The sequence below is a fragment of the Triticum dicoccoides genome, chromosome 7B (assembly GCF_002162155.2).
Source record: "Triticum dicoccoides isolate Atlit2015 ecotype Zavitan chromosome 7B, WEW_v2.0, whole genome shotgun sequence".
Classification (NCBI taxonomy): Eukaryota; Viridiplantae; Streptophyta; class Magnoliopsida; order Poales; family Poaceae; genus Triticum; species Triticum dicoccoides.
In genome coordinates, this window is record NC_041393.1 from 674,263,639 (window position 1) to 674,285,491 (window position 21,853).

The 21,853-nt window shown below is 43.2% G+C and overlaps 1 protein-coding gene across 1 annotated transcript; it reads right to left on the bottom strand.

Annotated features, from left to right (window-relative positions):
- Window positions 1–17,702: 17,702 nt before the first annotated feature.
- Window positions 17,703–21,742, bottom strand: LOC119342040 (tRNA pseudouridine synthase A-like). Its single transcript, XM_037613877.1, has 9 exons — window positions 21,399–21,742; window positions 21,194–21,311; window positions 20,629–20,813; window positions 20,355–20,500; window positions 19,657–19,748; window positions 19,193–19,437; window positions 18,854–18,923; window positions 18,231–18,293; window positions 17,703–18,151 (listed from the first exon to the last, which is right to left on the bottom strand). The coding sequence occupies exons 1-9, from the start codon at window positions 21,542–21,544 to the stop codon at window positions 17,963–17,965; spliced, it is 1,254 nt and encodes a 417-aa protein (XP_037469774.1). The 5' UTR covers window positions 21,545–21,742; the 3' UTR covers window positions 17,703–17,962.
- Between the last annotated feature and the right edge of the window lie 111 nt (window positions 21,743–21,853).

Below are 21,853 nucleotides of genomic sequence, written 5' to 3' on the forward strand. Positions count from 1 at the left end.
GAGAAAGCCATAGGGACTGAGAATGAAGCAATTACCTGGTCAAGATTCAAGGAGCAGTTCCGAAGATATCATATCCCTGCGGGAATTATGAAGACTAAGCAGCATGAATTTCTTGCGCTCCTCCAAGGAAGTCACTCAGTGGGAGAATATTTACAAAAATTTAATCACATGTCACGTTACTCTCAATATGACGTGGCCACTCAAGAAAGGAAGATGGACCGCTTTCTTGGTGGATTAAACCCGCAACTTCACTATTCTCTCAGTATGTTCAATTTTCCGGATTTCCAAACCCTGGTGAACAAGGCTTTCATTGCTGAAAGGGAACACAAGCTCGTGTCAGATACTAAGTCTGCCCATAGCGATCACAAACGCAAGTTTGAGCCCAATAAGGAAATGCAACCAGTGCAGAAGGTCCGTACCTGGCAGCCAACTCCGATGGCATACCAGCCCAGTTGGCAACAAAATGTTAACAAGACCACCACCCAAGTGAAGAATGATGTGCTCAACCCAGTTATGGAGAATCGTCTGCGCAACAATTCCTGTTATAGTTGCGGACAAACCGGATATTATGCCAAACGGTGTCCCAACAACACCCGAACCAATGCTATGTTCAAGCCTCAAATCCATTATCTGGAAGCCGGTCCAAGTCAGCACGACGTCACAGGATACGTTCATCACATTTCAGCCGACGAAGCCCAAGAAAATCCCAAATTCTTCATTGGTATGTTCCCTGTTAATAACATACCTGCAGTAATTTTATTTGACTCTGGGGCTTCCCACTCTTTTATTTCTCGGAGTTTTGTCGCCCAAAACAAATTTCCTTGTTCGCTTTTGGGCAAGAATATGCTGGTACAAACCCTGGGATCTATTATTCAAAGCAATATTGTCTGCCGCAATCTGGAAGTCAGGATCAACGAAATCCGTTTTCCGACGTCTTTGATATTGATTGAGTCTGAAAAATTGGATGTTATCTTGGGTATGAATTGGCTGACTCAGTACCAAGTATGCATAAATTGTGCGACACGGGAAGTCAATTTGACCGGACAAGATGGACAAGCTACCAAGTTTATTGATCGTAGAAGCATACCCTCCAAGGAAATGGTTTTTATAGCAATAGCAGAAATGGAATTAATTCCAGTGGTCAGTGAGTTTCCTGATGTATTCCCAGAAGAACTGCCAGGCATGCCACCTGACCGAGAGCTTGAGTTTGCAATAGAACTTGTGCCCGGAACCACACCAATACACAAGAAATATTATCGAATGCCGTCATCCGAGTTGGTGGAGCTAAAGAAACAGCTTGATGAAATGCTCCAGAAAGGATATATCCGCCCGAGTTCCTCGCCATGGGGATCACCCGCTATTTTTGTGGACAAGAAAGATGGCAGCCTCCGCATGTGTGTGGACTACCGACAGTTGAATGATGTCACGATCAAAAACAAGTATCCTCTGCCAAGAATTGATGATTTGTTTGATCAGCTCAGTGGAGCCAAGGTATTTTCTCAAAGATTGATTTGTGGACTGGATATTATCAACTCAAAATTAAAAAGGAAGATATTCCCAAGACCGCGTTCACCACTCGCTACGGTCTTTATGAATATACCGTCATGTCCTTCGGCCTCACCAACGCCCCCGCCTTCTTCATGCACATGATGAGCAAAGTGTTCATGGATTTCCTTGATAAGTTTGTGGTCGTCTTCATCGATGATATACTTATTTACTCAAGAAGTGGAGAACAGCATAAAGGACACCTCTGCGCAGTGCTACAACGACTCTGCGAGCACCAGTTGTACGCCAAGTTCAGTAAGTGCGAGTTTTGGCTCAAGCAAGTGGGATTCCTCTGGCATGTACTATCCGCTGAAGGAATAGCCATGGACCCAAGCAAAGTAAAAGACGTGCTCGACTGGTTGCCACCCGCCGCCGTGTCTTAGATCATGAGTTTTCTTGGATTAGCCGGATATTACCGTCGATTTATTGAAGGGTTCTCCGAGATTGCTAAGCCCATGACGGAGTTGCTTAAAAAGGATAAGAAGTTTGAATGGACGTCAGACTGTGAGAAAAGTTTCACCGAGTTAAAGAAGCGCTTAACAACTGCGCCGGTATTAACACTTCCAGATATCTACCGCAGCTTTGACGTATATTGCGACGCTTCCCGGCAAGGACTTGGGTGCGTGCTTATGCAAGATGGCAAGGTAGTAGCCTACGCCTCACGGCAGCTATGACCCCATGAAGGAAATTACCCCACTCATGATTTGGAAATGGCCGCGGTGGTTCATGCTTTAAAATTTTGGAGACACTACCTCATTGGAAAAAGGTGCCAAATTTTTACTGACCACAAAAGTCTCAAATACATAGTTACCCAGCCGGATTTAAACCTCCGTCAGCGAAGATGGCTAGAGTTGGTCAAGGATTATGATCTTGGAATAAATTACCATCCGGGTTTAGGGTCTTGTTGAGGCCGGTCATTGTTGAGGCCGGTTTTGCCAATATTCTGACGGTCACTCCTACTCTTGAGGAAGAAATCTGCAAGGCCCGGCCCGGTGATGCCAAACTGCAGAAGCGCATCAAGTCATCCGATTTCTCGAAGGATCAGTATGGTACCCTCCGATTCAGGGGAAGGATTTGTGTGCCTAATCAAGCTGACCTAAAGCAGAAAATTTTGTCAGAAGCCCACAAGTCCTCGTATTCAATCCACCCTGGAGGCACAAAAATGTATGAAGACCTTCGACAAATATTCTGGTGGGATGGAATGAAGAAAGACATTGCTTATTTCGTGGCATGTTGCAACGTATGCAACAAGGTTAAGGCGGAATATCAGAAACCAGCCGGACTTCTCCAACCACTGCTTGTGTCACAATGGAAATGGGACGATGTCTGTATGGATTTCATCACAGGATTACCTAGGACCCGACGAGGCAATAATGCGATCTGGGTCATCGTGGATACATTAACCAAGGTGGCTCACTTCCTCCCAGTCAAAACCTCATACCGAGCAGATGAGCTTGCCCGACTGTATGTATCCAGGATTGTCAGTTTACATGGAGTTCCCCGAACCATCACTACTGACCGAGGTTCACTTTTCACCTCTTCTTTCTGGACCCGTCTCCATCAAGCCCTTGGGACGGAATTAAAATACAGCACCGCTTATCGTCCTCATACGGATGGGCAAACAGAAAGAGTAAATCAGATACTCGAAGATATGCTCCGAGCCTGTGTTTTATCCCAAGGACCTCAATGGGAAGATTGCTTGCCGTACGCTGAGTTCTCGTATAACAATGGATTCCAGACCAGTTTAAAGATGTCACCTTATGAAGCTTTGTATGGCCATAAGTGCCGCACTCCATTAAATTGGTCTCAAACCGGAGACAGCCGCATTTTCGGAACAAAATCTCATGCTGGAAGCCGAAAAGAAGTCAAGGAGATCTGAGACAGATTACAACTGGCCAAATCGTGACAGAAAAGTTATTACGATGCAAAGCACCGGCAGATTAGTTTTGAACCCGGAGAACATGTCTACCTTTGAGTCACACCTATGAAGGGAGTAAAAAGGTTCCAAACCCGTGGAAAATTGGCACCCAGGTTTATTGGTCCATTTCCCGTCATGACACGAGTAGGTGCTCTGGCATATCAGTTGGAGCTGCCTTTGGAACTGTCCAACATGCACAACGTGTTCCACGTTTCACAACTGCGACGGTGCATCTCACCACCCGAGAAAAAGACCGATTTGGCAGAGATAGAGCTGGCCAAGGACTTGACCTACGAAGAGAGGCCCATGAAAATTTTGGATCAGATGGAAAGAGTCACTCGCAGTAAGTCATGGAAGTTTTACAAGGTTCAATGGATGCATCATACCGAGTCAGAATCAACCTGGGAATCACAAGAATTTCTAAGGGCATGTTATCCAGAATGGTTTTCCCAAGCAACCGAATCTCGAGGACGAGATTCATTCTAAGTGGGGGAGGTTTGTCACAGCCTGGTTTTTGCCCTCTTTTCTTTGCTTGATTTTCAGCTGAGTTGGTTTTGGATTTGGAGTTTTGAATCATTCCATTTGGACTTGATCACTTGGGTACCTCTTGATTTTCACCCAAGTGCCCCCTCTCCTCTTCTAATCCATCATTTCACCCCTGGCCAACCCAACAATATTGCTTGGAACATTTTTCTTAAATGAAAAATATTCATTTTGCCTCTTAAACCCTAGCTAAACCCTTTTACCTCCAAAGCAACCCTCATATCTGTTGCCCTAAAAATCCTGAGAAAAATCCCAAATATTCTTTGGACCCTAGGCACATTTCTGAGCAAAAATATTTCACCGCTCTTTGGAGTATTTTGGCTACAGAAAATATTTTCACTTCTGGGCTGAACTGGTAGTTTCTACAGCAACTACCTTTTACTAGCTCCAATGTAGCTGGTTTTCCCTATGCTTATTCACCTTAGTAAGAGTCAGTAAAACCCCAAAGCTCAGCCTTTAAATCCTTGTGGTTTGACCACAGTAACTGTTCAAAGTTTCTGTCCATTAACTTAACCTCTTCACCATTTCACATCTACTGCACCTGGGAACAAAACGAGCCATGGTAACACCTAAGGTTACTAAGGACTACACGCCAGACATCATGGTTAGTGCATATGTGGCATGATGTCACGGTCCACGCGGTTAGCCCATTCGTCCAACGTGCTGGCATGCCAAACGCGCGCTCTGTGCGTCGCCAGCGCCTCTGTGGCGCGCGTGCTCGCTGCTCGGCCAGCCAGAGCGTGTCCCCCCTCGCCACCATCCTCGTCTCCATGCCCTTTACTCCTCTGCCGCTCGCCGATGCCGGAGCTCGCCGCAGCAAGCACGGGCATGGTCCGGCCAACGGCACAGTGCACGTGCACTGTGTTCGTCCCTTTCCTCCTCGCTCCTGAACTCATCCACGTCTGCGCACAGCTCACGCGTGACCCCCGTCGCCTTCCCCCTCTCTCTCTGGCACCATTCGTCGCCAGGCGCCGGAGACAGCTGTCCTCCGGTGGAGCCCGAGCCCTCCTCGCCGCCCCGCCTATAAAAAAACCCTCCGCAGCCTCCTGGGGCATCGCACCTCACCACCTCTCCCTCCTATAGCCACAAGAAGCCGCAGCCCGGCCGGGCAGGCCGCGGGCTGTCTTTCCTGAGCCGAGCTCGCCGGCGATCCCCTCTGGATCGTCCCCGCAGCTCCGGCCACCCCCAAGCCAAGGCGACCCCACCAGGGCCTCCGCCTCTCCTCCGTGAAGCCAGCAAGCCTAGCTAGAGCCCCTGGAGCCGCCCCTAGCCACCATCTTCCTCCTCTCCAGCGACCACCATGTTCTGCCTCCGCTTGCAAGGAAAATCCGACGCCGTCCGGTCACCGTTAGCCACGCTACGGGTACGGGCAGGTGCGCAAGAACCTTCTCTGTCAATCCCTCCCTCTCATTTTCCTCCAAGAAGCCTCAACACCGGCGTAAGCTCCGGCGAAGCCCCGCGCCTCTCTGTTTCTTTCTCCTCTCCCTCCAACCTGACTAGCGGGGCCCGCTAGTCAGCCACTCACTACACACGCAAAGCGGTATGAGTGGTGGCGCCCTGGGAAAATACGCCATCGACGTCACCCCCCTATGTTTCTTTTTTTCAAATTCGTCTAAATTCTAGTAGCATTCAAATGGCCATAACTTTTATTCTGCAAGTCCAAATGCAGTGATTCTTTTTGCATTGTGTTCTTTGTCCAAAAATCTAACAGCTCCCAAAAGATGGGATTTTTCCTTACTGTCTAGATTTTCTGGCAATTTTCAGAAGGTTTCTTGATATTTTCTTTTGTGGTTTTTGAATATTTTCAGAGGAACCAGCTTGTCTTGAGGATCACCAGGAGCCTTGTGAACCTCATCAATACTAAGGCAAGCCACAGTAACATTTTCATGGTGCCACTTTAATATTTATGATTTTCAAACTTGAACTTATGAATATTGGTGCATTTAAATTAGTTATATAATAAATATATTCTGTTATATGCCTGTTATGTTAAAATGCTTTGAACTTCAGTATGTTTGAAGTAAATATTGTTGGTAAGATAATGAGAACTTAGTTGCAAGTGATAAATAAATAATATGGTCATAGAGTTGATGAGTAATTGGAATAATATTTTTGCATGAGGTATAATGATGATAATTGCTAGAAATAGTTCTGGTATAAGTAAAGAGATGTGTTAACCATTATAGTAGCATGAGTTTATGTTGGCTCCGTGGGAGCGTGATTGATGCAATCTTTGCACGGTTATGTGATGCATATGTTAAGTGATGCATGGTATAGCAGTATGACACCAGTTATTTTATTTTTCACATTAAGTTGAACCTGATTAATAATTCAACTTGAACATGTTGTTGACCGGGTCGTGGTGCCGCTGAAACGAGTCTTTCCCAGTGCAACCACATTTGCCGGTATGGGACGGCCTTAATGCGTTTCATTGTCGTGCCTCTGGTCGGTACCTCAATTTAGGGAAGGTTATGGGCGTGCTGTACCCTGGCCCGGTAGCCAAGCATAACCTTGTGAGCCCATTGTTAAGTTAAGTTTGGTACCGGATCCTAGTGTGGATCGCGGCCACGACAGTGGTCGAGGTGCTTGGAGGTAGACATGGGGCCACCCAGGACTAGCCCAGTGGGGTCTGAGTCGGAGGGGCCGGGAGAGTGTCATGACAGTGAAATGGTTTCGTCGGAACGCTGTTGGTCCACCCGGATGGGAGGGTGAGGCCATGGGTTCCGTAGTGTGGGTACAGTGTACTAACCTCTACAGAGTGTATTTAATCTATCGATAGCCGAGTCCACGGATACAGACACGCTCGAAAGTAAGGTACACCATGGGTCAACACTTAATAAATATGCACACTAAATTGCACAAAGGATGACGGTGAAGTCATCGGGCTAAGTTGGACATTAGTTGTCGGGTTGTGATCACCGTAAGGATCACGGTCCACGAGTTGGTCGGGTTGTGATCGTCGTAAGGATCACGGGCCATGAGATGGTCGGGTTGTGATCGCCAGAAGGATCACGAGTATGTGTTGGTAATATTATGCTTGTTGGTCACACATGGTAAGCAAGTCGGGAGAATGAGTACTTGTTGAGCACTGTCACAGCATGTTGGTTATATAGTTGCATTGTTGATTAAATTGGATAAATATCATAATATTGTCTGTCATCTTGTTTATGCTTATTGTGAGCTTGCAAGTACATTCAATGTACTGACCTGGCGTGTCATGCCAGATTTCAGGAAAGTTCCGTTGGAAAGGAGTGTTGTCCGAGTCTAGACCGTGTCCACGTTGGTGTCCTTGTGCTATGGAGTCCCGCTATGACGTTGTTCCGCTGCCGAGTAGTTGTCATGATCGAGGCCCCTTTATGTTCACTAAATAATGTACATATTGTTCAGCCGCACCGTGTGTGCTGCTTGGCCTCGCTAACTGTTGTAATATGAACTATGTTCTGCTAGCATGAATAAAGCGGTTTTTTTCTATACCATGTTGTTGTGCATTGCCAGAAGACAAGGTCTCTGGGCTGGCAATGCAGGGTAAACCAGTCGCTCTGAGCCGGGGTGCCACAGATCTTTTAGAAAGAATAAAACGCAACTATGAAGATTGGGAACTCGATGAAGGTAAAGAGACAGGTATTGAACCTAAGTTTTATTGTGTTAAATCTTTTATGAATACCGATGCTTTTCAAAAGTTTAGCACTAAATATGGACTTGACTCTAGGATAGTAGCCTCCTTTTGTGAATTCTTTGCTACTCATGTTGATCTCCCTAAGGAGAAGTGGTGTAGATATCACCAACCTATTAAAGAAGAAGTTAAAGAACCGGTAAAAGCTAAGGAAGAAACTATTATTTACAATGTTGATCCAGTTGTTCCCACTTCTTATATTGAAAACCACCTTTTCCTATTAGGATAAAGGAACATGCTAAAGTTTCAACTGTGGTTAACAAAAGTTATATCAGAACACCCAAACCAGCTGAACAAATCAGAGTTGAACCTAGTGTTGCTATGATTAAAGATCTCTTGGTCGATAATATTGATGGGCATGTTATTTGCTTCTCTGATGAAGCTTCTAGAATTGCCAAACCCGATGAAAAGGGTAAACATAGACCAGTTGTTGGCATGCCTATTGTCTCAGTCAAGATAGAAGATCACTGTTATCATGGTTTATGTGATATAGGTGCTAGTGTGAGTGCTATCCCTTTTTCCTTATATGAAGAGATTAAGAATGAAATAGCACCTGCTGAAATAGAAGACATGGATGTTACTGTTAAACTTGCCAATAGATATACTATATCAACAATTGGGATTCTTAGAGATGTTGAAGTCTTGTGTGGGAAACTAAAATACCCTACCGATTTTCTTGTTCTTGGTTCCCCACAAGATGACTTTTGTCCCATTATCTTTGGTAGACCTTTCTTGAACACCGTCAATGCTAGAATAGATTGTAAGAAACAAAGTGTCAGTGTTAGCTTTGGTGATGAATCTCATGAATTTAATTTTTCCAAGTTTAGTAGAAAACCTCATAAAAAAGATTTGCCTAGTAAGGATGAAATTGTTGGTCTTGCTTCTATTGTTGTACCTCCTACTGATCCTTTAGAACGATATTTGCTAGACCATGAAAATGATTTGCATATGCGTGAAAGAAATGAAATAGATAGAATCTTTTTCGAACAACAACCTCTGCTTAAACACAATTTTCCTATTGAAACTCTAGGAGGTCCTCCTCCACCTAAAGGTGATCCTGTGTTTGAATTAAAACAATTGCCAGAAACTTTGAAATATGCTTATCTTGATGAGAAAAAGATATATCTTGTTATTATTAGTGCTAACCTTTCAGAACATGAAGAAGAAAGACTATTGAAAGTTCTAAGGAAGCACCGAGCTGCTATTGGATATACTCTTAATGATCTTAAGGGCATTAGTCCCACTCTATGTCAGCACAAGATTAGTATGGAACCGATGCTAAACCCGTTGTTGATCACCAATGTCGGTTAAATTTGAAGATGAAAGAAGTGGTAAGAACAGAAATATTGAAACTTCTAGAAGCAGGTATAATCTATCCTATAGATGATAGTAGATTGGTAAGTCATGTTTGTTGTGTCCCTAAGAAGGGAGGTATTATTGTTGTTCCTAATGATAAGAATGCGCTTATTCCACAAAGAATTGTCATAGGCTACAGAATGGTAACTGATTATAGAAAATTAAACAAAGCCACTAGAAAAGATCATTACGCTTTGCCTTTTATTGATCAAATGTTAGAAAGGTTATCTAAGCACACACATTTTGCTTCCTTGATGAATATTCTGGTTTTTCACAAATACCTGTTTCACAACCTGGTCAAGAAAAGACCACTTTTACTTGTCCTTTTGGAACTTATGCTTATAGACGTATGCCTTTTGGTCTATGTAATGCACCTGCTACCTTTCAAAGATGTATAACTGCTATATTCTCTGATTTTTGTGAAAAGATTGTTGAGGTTTTCATGGATGACTTTTCTGTTTATGGGAAGTCTTTTGATGATTGTTTAAGCAATCTTGATCGAGTTTTGCACAGATGTGAACAAACAAATCTTGTCTTGAATTGGGAGAAGTGCCACTTTATGGTTAACGAAGGTATCGTTTTGGGCCATAAAATTTCTGAAAGAGGCATTGAGGTGGACAAAGCCAAGGTTGATGCAATTGAGAAAATGCCATGTCCTAAAGATATCAAAGGTATTCGTAGTTTCCTTGGTCATGCTGGTTTCTATAGGAGGTTTATCAAAGGCTTTTCTAAAATTTCTAGGCCTCTTACTAATGTTTTGCAAAAGGATATTCCTTTTGTGTTTGACGATGATTGTTTGGAAGCCTTTGAAACACTAAAGAAGGCCTTAATTGTTGCACCTGTTGTTCAACCACCTGATTGGAACTTGCCTTTTGAGATTATGTGTGGTGCTAGTGATTATGCTGTTGGTGCTATTCTAGGACAAAGTGTTGATAAGAAATTAAATGTTATCCATTATGCTAGTAAAACTCTAGACAGTGCTCAATGAAATTATGCTACTACTGAAAAGGAATTCTTAGCAGTGGTGTCTGCTTGTGATAAATTCAGATCTTACATTGTTGATTCTAAAGTAATTATTCACACCGATCATGCTGCTATAAAATATCTTATGGAAAAGAAAGTTGCTAAACCTAGACTCATTAGGTGGGTTCTTCTGCTATAAGAATTTGATTTGCATATCACTGATAGGAAAGGAGCAGAGAACCCCGTAGATGAAAACTTGTCTAGGCTTGAAAATATTCTTGATGACCCACAACCTATTAATAATAGCTTCCCTGATGAACAGTTAGCTGCAATAAATGTTTCTAACAGTACACCTTAGTATGCTGACTATGCTAATTATATTGTTGCTAAATACATACCACCTAGCTTTACGTACCAATAAAAGAAAAAATCCGTCTATGATTTAAGACATTACTTTTGGGATGATCCATATCTTTATAAAGAAGGAGTAGATGGTATTATTAGATGTTGTGTACCTAAGCATGAACAGGAACAAATCCTACGGAAATGTCACTCCGAGGCTTATGGAGGACATCACGCGGGAGACAGAACCGCTCATAATGTATTGCAATCTAGTTTTTATTGGCCTACTCTCTTCAAGGATGCCCGTAAGTTTGTCTCATCTTGTGATGAATGTGAAAGAATAGGTAATATCCGTAAGCGTCAAGAAATGCCTATGAATTATTCACTTGTTGTTGAAACATTTGATGTTTGGGGATTTGATTTCATGGGACCTTTTCCTTCCTCAAATAGGTATACTCATATTTTGGTTGTTGTTGATTATGTCACTAAGTGGGTAGAAGCTATTCCAACCAGTAGTGCTGATCGCAACACCTCTATTAAAATGCTTAAGTTATTTTTCAAAGGTTTAGAGACCCAGATATTTAATGATTAATGGTGGTTCACACTTTATTCATGGTACTTTTTATAAAATGCTTGCTAAGTGTGATGTTAACCATAGAATTGCATCACCAATTATCATCCTCGGTCTAGTGGTCAAGTTGAACTTAGCAATAGAGAAATAAAACTAATCTTACCAAAGACTATCAATAGGTCCCGGAAGAATTGGTCTAAGGAACTAGATGATGCACTTTGGGCTTATACAGCATATAAAAATCCTATGGGTATGTCTCCTTATAAAATGGTTTATGGAAAAGCTTGTCATTTGCCTCTTGAGTTAGAACACAAATCATATTGGGCAATCAAATAACTTAACTATGATTTCAAACTTGATGGTGAAAAGAGGTTATTTGATATTAGCTCATTAGATGAATGGAGAACCCAAGCTTATGAAAATGCAAAGTTATTCAAAGAAAAAGTTAAAAGATGGCATGCCAGGAGAATCCAAAAGCGTGATTTCAAAGTTGGGGAATATGTTCTTTTGTACAACTCTCGTTTCAGATTCTTTGCAAGAAAACTCCTCTCCAAATGGGAAGGGCCATATGTCATCGAGGAGGTTTATCGATCTGGAACTATCAAAATAAATAATGTTGAAGGTACTAACCCGAACGTTGTTAATGGGCAACGAATAAAACATTATATCTCAGGTACGCCCATTAATGTTGAAAGCAATATTATCCAAACTACGACACCGGAAGAACACATAAAAGGAACCTTCCGGAACACTCCATAATCGTGAAAAAGGGAGGTACGTGATACGATAAGTAAACGAACTCCGAAAATTCTGCAAAAATATTTTTTGTTAGTTTTGGGACATTTAAAAAATTAGGAAAATAAGAAACTTCCAGGAAAGTGACCCTGGTGGGCACGATACACCAGGGCGCGCCTGGAGCCAGGCGCGCCCCGGTGGGTTGTGCCCACCTCGGGTACTTTTCGGACTCCGTTTTTCTTCTGTTCTGCTTGTTCTCCAAGATAAAAAAATCTTTATATACCCCCTCCCCCCGAACCTGTTGACCTTCGTATCACGGAGAAATCTCTTGTTTTCTTTTCTTGTTGTTTTCTGTTAGATCCAATCCACCATGGCTGCTTCAAGCTCCTCCAAGGACAAGTTCTTCGACAACGTCATCAACCCATATCTGCGGGAAGTGATGCAGCACCCTCAAGCTATCCAGATGCGTGATGGGGTGCTGCACATCCATGATGTGCAAGGGCCCAAGGGGACTGTATCCGTGGAGGCCAGGCTTGAAGCTATGGAGCAGGAAGTCTTGCGGTGCAAGGGGATGGTGGAACGTGGACTTAATGCAAATCACCTCATGATCGCGGACTACACCCGTGATCTCAAGGTGGATGGCAAGTCCATGAAGGACATCGTCTTCTCCCTCAGCGACCAAATCAACTTCCTCCATAGCCAGATCCACAACCTTCAAAGCCAAGTCTTTGAATATGAGGCAAGTTTTAAAGGTATGAGTTTGGCTGCCAGTTGCAGGATCTGGGAGACTCACTCTTCCTCTTATGATGGTGAGCCTCTGCCGTGGAAACCTGAGGACAAGATTGCTTCTACTTCATCACCACCACCTCCTTCTTCATCACCAAAAGAAAATTGAGTATCGGGTATGGGCACTCCCCTTGGCTTTCGCCAAGCTTGGGGGAGGTGCCCCGGTATCGTATCATACCCACTATCTTTTGCCTTTACTTTTCTTAGTTCAATCCATAATTATCTTTTGCTTTAGATGAATAAAAGTTTAGTTCGATCCTTTCTTTTCGAGAGTTTGCTTAGTGATATATCTTTGTAACCGTGTGCGAGATATATAATAAAGTTTAGTTTGAGTTCTGCTTTCTTTACTTTCTTGTTTCAATAAAAAGAAAGGAAATAAATGAAAAAGATCATATGCTAATCTTATGGTAAGTGATGACATTACACAAGGAAAAGTATAAGTAGAAAATTTTATTGTAGATTGACAAACATAGCATTGGTCAATGATGCAACTCATGAAAGAATTAATAAGGTAAGAGAAGATTCACATGCAAATACACTATCATGGAAATCTTTTGTGATTGTGAGCACCCATCAAAATATTATATGCCAAAATTGTTGACATTGGACAAGGAAGACAATATAATGATTTATGCTTGTTCATATTCACATAGAAGTTATATTGTCATAGATCCTTCAACATGTGGTGCTTGCCCCTATGTTTGCTAGACAAAAATTCCGAACTAAGTAGAGATACTACTTGTGCATCCAAAACCCTTAAACCCAAATCTTGTTTTGAGTGTCCACCATACCTACCTATGGATTGAGTAAGATCCTTCAAGTAAGTTGTCATCGGTGCACAAATGGTAATAAAAATTGCTTTTAAAAGTGTAAGATCATTTAATGTAAGGGAAAATTGAGTGTTGTATGAACTTGTGATGGTGAAGAATAAAAGCGACAGACTGCATAATAAAGGTTGCCATCATAAGGGGCAATATAACGTGACATTCTCTTGCACTAAGGGGTTGAGCATATGAACAAAAAGCACATGGCAACATCTGCTTCCCTCTACGAAGGGCCTATCTTTTACTTTCATGCAAGAGTCAAAGTTCTTCTTTATATTCCTTTTTATTTTCTCCTTTGGCAAGCATCATTTGGTGAGGAAAGATCTAGGCACATATATCCAGTTTAATATGGGTAGCGTGAGTTATTATTGTTGACATTACCCTTGAGGTGAATGCGTTGGGAGGCAAAACTATAAGCCCCAATCTTTTTATGTGTCCGGTTGAAACGTTGTGCTCATGTGTACGCGATGAGTGTTAGCAATTATAGAAAACTAAATGATGGTTGAGTATGTGGACTTGCCTAAAGGCTCCGATACGTGACCCTTCCTAAAAAGATGATGAATTGTAGTTGCAAAGTTGACCGAGAACATAGTTTGTTGGTTTCCAATAGAGTTTATGCTTTATACTTCAATGTTGTGATGAACTGTCACTTGTTCATGAGAAGTCTATGATAAAAGTTTTATGTTAAATTTTGTTGTTGATATAATAAGTTACATGATGCTGCTATGTTCGTATTCTTGTTTTTATCGACACCTCTCTCTCTCTAAGCATGTGGACATGTTTTTCGATTTCGGTTTTCGCTTGTCCTCAAGCAAGGTCTAAGCTTGCGGGAGTTGATACGTCCATTTTGCATCATGTTTACCTACTGTTATTTATGTTGTTTTATTGTATAATAATGCTTTTTAAAGTAATTTAATGCCTTTTCTCACATAATATGCAAGGTATACACAAAGGGGGAGAATTTCGGCAGCTGGAAATCTGGACCTGAAAAAGATACGTCAGGCTACCTATTCTGCACAACTCCAAATGAGCTGAAACTTTACGAGGATTTTTTATGGAATATTTGAGGAATATTGGAGCAAATAAGTACCAGAGGGGCCCCACCAGGTGGGCACAACCCACCTGGGCGCGCGAGGGAGCCCAGACGCGCCCTGGTGGGTTGTGCTCACCAGGACCCACCTTCGGTGCCCCTCTTCAGGTATATAACTCATTTTGACCTAGAAAAAAATAAGGAGAGGACTTTCGGGATGAAGCGCCGCCGTCTCGAGGCAGAACTTGGGCAGGAGCACTTTTGCCCTCCGGCGGAGCGATTCCGCCGGGGGAACTTCCCTCCCGGAGGGGGAAATCACCGTCATCATCATCACCAACAACTCTCCCATCTTGGGGAGGGCTATCTTCATCAACATCTTCAATAGCACCAACTCCTCTCAAACCCTAGTTCATCTTTTGTGTTCAATATTTGTATCGGAACTATAGATTGGTGCTTGTGGGTGACTAGTAGTGTTGATTACATCTTGTATTGATTACTATATGGTTTATTTGGTGGAAGATTATATGTTTTAGATACATTATGCTATTTAATACCCCTCTGATCTTGAGCATGATTATCGTTTGTGAGTAGTTACTTTTGTTCTTGAGGCCATGGGAGGAATCATGTTGCAAGTAATCATGTGAACTTGATATGTGTTCGATATTTTGATGATATGTATGTTGTGATTCCCTTAGTGGTGTGATGTGAACGTCGACTACATGACACTTCACCATATTTGGGCCTAAGGGAAATCATTGTGGAGTAGTTATTAGATGATGGGTTGCGAGAGTGATAGAAGCTTAAACCCTAGTTTATGAGCTATTCCGTAAGGGACCGATTGGATCCAAAAGTTTAATGTTATGGTTAGAATTTATTCTTAATACTTTTCTCCTAGTTGTCGATGCTTGCGAGTGGGTTAATCATAAGTAGGAGGTTTGTTCAAGTAAGAACAACACCTAAGCACGGGTCCACCCACATACCAAATTATCAAAGTAGCGAACACGAATTAAGCCAACATGATGAAAGTGACTAGATGAAATTCCCGTGTACCCTCAAGAACGCTTCGCTTATCATAAGAGACCGTTTTGGCCTGTCCTTTGCCTCAAAAGGATTGGGCTACCTTGCTGCACTTTTGTTACTACTATTGTTACTTGCTGGTTACAAATTATCTTGCTATCAAACTACTGTGCTACTTACGTTTTTAGTACTTGCAGATATTACCTTGCTGAAAACCACTTGTCATTTCCTTCCGCTCCTCGTTTGGTTCGACACTCTTACTTATCGAAAAGGCTACAATTGACCACATATACTTGTGGATCATCAAGAGGGGAGCACACCAGCCCACAAGGGGTGGCGCCCCCCTAAGGAAGGAGGCCGAATAGGGGAAGGAGGAGGGGGTTCGGCCCCCCGCTTTCCTTCCTCCTCCCACTCTTCCCCTTTTCCCCCTTCCAATAAAAGGAAGGGGGGCGAATTGGAATGGGGCCCCCAAGTAGGATTCCTCCTACTTGGGGCGCCCAAGGCAGCTCGCCTCCCCCTCCCACCTATATATACACGGGGAGGGGGCGCCTAGAACATAGATCAACTATTGTTAGCCGTGTGCGGCACCCCCCTCCACAGTTTATGCCTCCGGTCATATTCTCGTAGTGCTTAGGCGAAGCCCTACGCGGATTACTTCACCATCACCATCACCACGTCGTCGTGCTGATAGAACTCTTCTACTTCCTCGACACTCTGCTGGATCAAGAGTTCGAGGGATGTTATCGAGTTGAACGTGTGCAGAACTCGGAGGTGTCGTACATTCGGTACTTGATCGGTCGAAACGAGAAGAAGTTCGACTACATCAACCGTGTTGGCAAACGCTTCCGCTTTCGGTCTACGAGGGTACATAGACACACTCTCCCCCTTTCGTTGCAATGCATCTTCTAGATAGATCTTGCGTGAGCGTAGGAGATGTTTTGAAATTGCATGCTACGTTCCCCATCATGGACGCCTCTGAAAATGCAACCATACCCTTAATCATATTTTGATGTCGATGACAATATGTATAGGGGGACTACTTGTGTTTGTCAAGTGTATAACAAGATATTAGTTCCCTTGGCATCATTGAGTAGGGATCATGGACCCATCAAATGAGATATGACTCAAGTGTGACGCAACGAGAGAGAAAATGTGGGTTTTTCATTTAAATCTTGAGTTATAAGAATCCCACACTATTAAGAGGGGATCAAAGGGTTTCGTTCAAGATTTGCTTGAGTCATCATTTTGTCACAGTCATCCTACTTTTTCTCAGCTCTACAAATATGCCTTAGCCATTATCCCACTCTCACCATATCGCAAAAATGGCTTAGGTAAAATCGATTGTGAAAAATACCATTCCATGTGCTCTCTACTGGATCATCTGGACAACATTCTAGATCATTCGGGTATTGCCCTGATCATCCGGACTGGTATCCGGATCATCCGGCTAGAGGGGTAAAGGGCACCTGATGGCTGGCGCTAGAGCGTTGGCAGCCCACGCCACCACTAACAATTGTACTGATGACATGCCACATGTGCAGCGTCACCAGAAATATTCCATCAGCAGTGACATGTCATGTTGGCGGCAAACCACCAATATGAATTTCTTTTGTATAAAAGAAAATTTGCACAACATCGGTTTCCCAACAAAAAATGGCAGCGGTTTAACAACTGACAAGATAGGTACTCGATCAACTAAACATAGCAGTTTAACTCGACTAAACATAGTAGTTTAACAACTAAGATAGGTAGTTGATGAACTTAACATAATAGTGTTAGTCTTCAATAATTGCCTTGATCTTATGAAGCTTATGCCTATTCGCTTGTCCTTCTTTGATAAAAGCAGCCTTCATACTTTTGAGCCCATTCCTCTCGTACTTCAGCTGATTCATCTCCTACTTCAGCTGATCCGTCTCCTCCTTCTGCTCATTCCTCTCACCGATGAGCATCCGGCGCTTTTATTGGATTTAAATGCACGGTTGAATTGCTATCGATGGATGACTCGGACTGAGAATGCATGATGAGCATTTGGTGTGGTTTTTTTAAGGGGCGGTCATTTGGTGCACCGGGTTGAATGGCCGGCTCCACCACCACTGTCCAGGACGTGTCCACAGATGTTTTATGTGTTCGTTTTGAGTGGACAACATTGGAGATCAGTCCCAACAGCCCCACAGAAATTAAGACACAAGGTTAGAATCCGAGCTCTTACAAAGCGGTATCTCACTGACGGCTTGGCTTGTGAGAGTTAAGCTGAAGATATCATCTTAGTTCCCTTTTGTTATACCATCTGAGAGGTTTGTTGTGTTGCTTCTTTTGCATGGATGGTTAAGAAAGCTTATTACCTCGTGTTGATTCAGTGTGGCTTTTTGTTGTTGCGGCAATGTATTAATCAAGTGTGCTTCACAAATGTTTTATCTGTGATTTCAATGCCAAAATATTTCAAGAGCTCCACCGCCAAAATACAATTGCGAATGAATAGAGGGATAGGAATAGGAATATTTCTGAGCTCCACCTCCAAAATTCAATTGAGAAGCATGTCAGACCGAAGTCTGAGACATATATAGGAGTAGGATCCGCAAATCAGAACCGGGCTGGTTTGATCTTCACTTGCTGAAGAATCGGGCATGTTGTTCTTTTGGCCCTAGCATGGAGAGTTTGTTTAGTCAATGATGAAGCACCTCTGTTCGTCGAAATCTTCATAGCCCACGTCTACAAGGCAGAGGCCCTCCGCGGGCGCCGGGGGAGCCGTTGCGCGCCTGCACGTGGCGTCCATCAGGTTCAGCAAGGCGTCTTCGTCGGCTCCAGCAGCGGCCTCTCTGATGCTGGTCGCAACAAGAACCCTAACCATCTGTTTGTCGCAAATTAAACCAGAGCTCATGGGGTGATTGAGAATAAATAGTAGGGCATATAGCAGTGTGTTGTGTTACCTTGCGTAGGAATCTGTTCGCAACTAGCTCAACACACATGACCGTCGTGCCTTCTTTGCAATTCTGCAAAAGTGGAAAGCAAGAACTGACATAAGTTTCAAGTGAAATGATGTATGTGCATATGCAAACTTACTTACTTACGAAGCCTTTGATCCCAAACAAGTTGGGGTAGGCTAGATATGAAACCCTTTCACGAGGACTTCCCAGGAGGTCACCCATCCTAGTACTACTCCTCGCCCAAATGGGTTTCATACCCAAAAGACTGGCTAGTTTTTACGTTGGCTCGCCAAGCCTATCACAACCCTTAGATATGAAACTCCTTCACAAGGACTTCCCAGGAGGTCACCCATCCTAGTACTACTCTCGCTCAAATCGGTTTCATACCTATGGGACTGGCTATTTTTTACGTTGGCTCGCCAAGCCTATCACAACCCTCCTCCTTTACCCGGGCTTGGGACCGGCTATGCCTAGAAGACATAGGCGGAGTTGTATGTGCATATGCAAAGATAAGGAGAAATTCAGACCCAACGCAAATCCCAACCAGCGAAGGTAGACAGTTATATTCCATTTGATAAATGCAGTCTATGCATTAAGTAAAGAAAAAATGAGCATGCTAGAATCACCTCATCAGCAGAATACAGTTTGGTCACTGCAGCTCGAGAATGGAACATAAAACACTCGGTAGCTGGGCCACTGCAAAAACAGGAGGGCGTCAAATGAAGTGACTGATGAGTTTATTGAACTCGAGAGAATGTATAAAATAAGAGACTAAGATCATCTAAAAGGAACACATCATGCTCACTTCAGATAACAAGCACTAATGAAGAGTGGCACACAAATTCAGGAAGGTCTCTAGTGAGCAACCATATCTGAATTAGGTGATGAAACTATTGCTAATCCAACGTGAGGAACCATTTCTGTACTTGAAAAATACAAAGCAAGTTATGATATATGAAACTTACTCGCTACGTGAAGCTTGTGTGTCACGTGCAAATATTTTGTAAGATAGCATTTTTCCTTCCAGTTGCCTAATGATTTTGTCAACCTTGGCCACATCAAAGCTCCGAGGTGCTTTGTATTCAGGATTCTCTAGTATCATAGAGGATTGCTCATCCTCTGATATTGATTTAGCATCCCCATCAAGAGGAAATATATACAGGTATGTCCTCCATTTGGCTGAAAAATTAGGATGAAATTCACGTGAGACCTGCAAATGAGGGCATCAGTTAATATTTAGCATAACATCCTGTATGGTGGGGATCAAGGTATTCTCAAAACATTCATACACAAAAATAAAACATGCTATGATAGTCTCAAACCAGAAAATAGCTATTAAACGAAGCTAGTCAATACCTTGATATTGAATACAATCGCTAGCATTCATATTACTAGCAACGATATATTCTGCAAGAGCAAGGGGAAATACCTCTGACACGACCAAAGATTTGATTTTATCTGGTGCAGCCTCATTTATTGTGTCTTTTAGATCGCCAGGCTGTACATCCTTCCTCCACGTATCTAAGGCGATTAACAGAAAGCATTTCACATCAGTTATCAGAAGTGGTGGATCAAGACTACTGAAGTAAATTTTCACATAAGCACACATGGACAAACTAACTTCAGTAAGTTCTGTCAAACCCAGTTAAATACTCCCTCCGTCCCAAAATTCTTGTCTTAGATTTGTCAAGATACGGATGTACCTAATACTAAAATGTGACTTGATACATCCGTATTTAGACAAATCTAAGACAAGAATTTTGGGACGGAGGGAGTACATGGCATGCACTGCTTGAGTAAAGTCAGCTGAGAAGGAACATTAGCACTGATTTGCACACAAAGAAATGTTCAGGTAATTTTTTGTTTTTGACCAGAGTTATGGTATGCTGTCACAGGTAAATATTTGCTAAAGTAGGTCGATGAGAAGCAAATAACTTATTAACTTCTATGATTTGCCTCTATCAATCGAGAACCACAGTTTAAAGTCAAGCACGCCACAGTTCTAACAATAACTACACATAAGCTATCAGGCTCAAGACAAGTTGATACGCATCAGAACAAGTTTATAAACATGATTAAAAGTAGACAGAGGCAACGCAACAGTATGTGTTCTCAAGTGTAACTAACAAAATGAGCAGACTTGCTGAAGAGCAGTCACCCCTTTGTCAGTGCGCCCAGCAACAGTGGCACAGCCTTCTACCGGCAAAGATCTTTCTTGAAGTTGTTTAGCTTTTCTCTCGTCGACAAATTGTCCAAGATGTTTTTCCACCAACCTGCAACCAATACAGAGTGAAATAAATAGCTTCAGTAGTTTTATTTCGACTTTGAAATATAAAGTAACTGAAGAGAAAAGGTTGAAGAAAACTGTAAAACAAACTCACAGAAATGAGATTATTCTTACCCTTGAACAGTGTTGAGGCCAGGCTGCTTCTGCCAACCATCAAACGACCCCCCATGATATGAAAGAACAATCTTAAAGTTTGCTCTTCCCCACCTGCCTCCTCGGGCTTTGGAGGATTTAACAGACATTTGTTTTTCAGATGATGCTAAAGGCTCCTCACCATTCGTGTCACGAAGATGATCTGTCTGCGGAAGGAAAATCTGATAGACATTGGTAAACAGTATAATAAAACACCAAATGTGGTCTCAGAGTTTCTAGTCAGAATCACTGTCCGCGGCTCTGTGCCGCTTTTACATATATTAACAATGGCAGGTTAATGGAAAACACCTTGGCCAAGCAACTGATATTGGAATTCTTCTTTTTGGGTGACATTCAGTTGTCGTTTTCTATTAGCATAAGCACTACATATACTTAGTTGGGAAAAGAATCAGCATTTGTCAAATTATAAAAAGAATTACCACTGACATGAACACTTCTTCACCCATCAAATAAGGCAAACCATGAAGTTCAGAATCTAAATTTGCGGGGGTGTAGGGGTTGCCAAATTGTACTGTTTTCCACGGACCTCGTCTTTCCGAAACAGCTCGGCGAGCCCCGCCGCGCCGGCGCCGGTGCGCACGAGCTCGGCGTAGAAGTCGACCACCCTGCTCCACGGCCGCGCGTGCATGTACTCGTAGCTCTCCCTGCACGGCCGAAACAGGTGACCAACCGAACCATATACCAGGCGCCATGAAACGCCATGGGAAGATGAGGAGAGGGGGGGAGGTCACCTGGCAGTCCACCGGAGGTGCTGGCACGCGTCGGTGTGGTTGTACTGCGCGTAGCCGTCCCGCTCCGCCGCCGTGGAGAACGCCACGGCCGGGGCGGACTTCGTCGTCGGTGCCGCCGCCATGAGAGGCCGGAACTTGGCGAGCATGTACGGGCTCGGCGATGCTTGGATTTGGGGATTAGGGCACTCGTGCGTGTCCGGGCCCCAAGGGGTTGCGGCGGCGGGGAGCGACGGTGAGCGGTGGCTGCCACCTTGCCGTCGCTGTGTATGGGGATATGGTGGCGGCGGCGATGTTGTCAGCAACCCACAGATCTCGAAAGGTTTCAGAAAGTTCAGTTGAGTTCAGGTTCAGGGTTAGATGAACAGAACACCGGGCCCAACTATTTCTTTTGCCAGCCAAACAAAAAAGGGAGAGAGAAACAACATTGTATTTTGTAGCCTGATTTGAATTCGTAT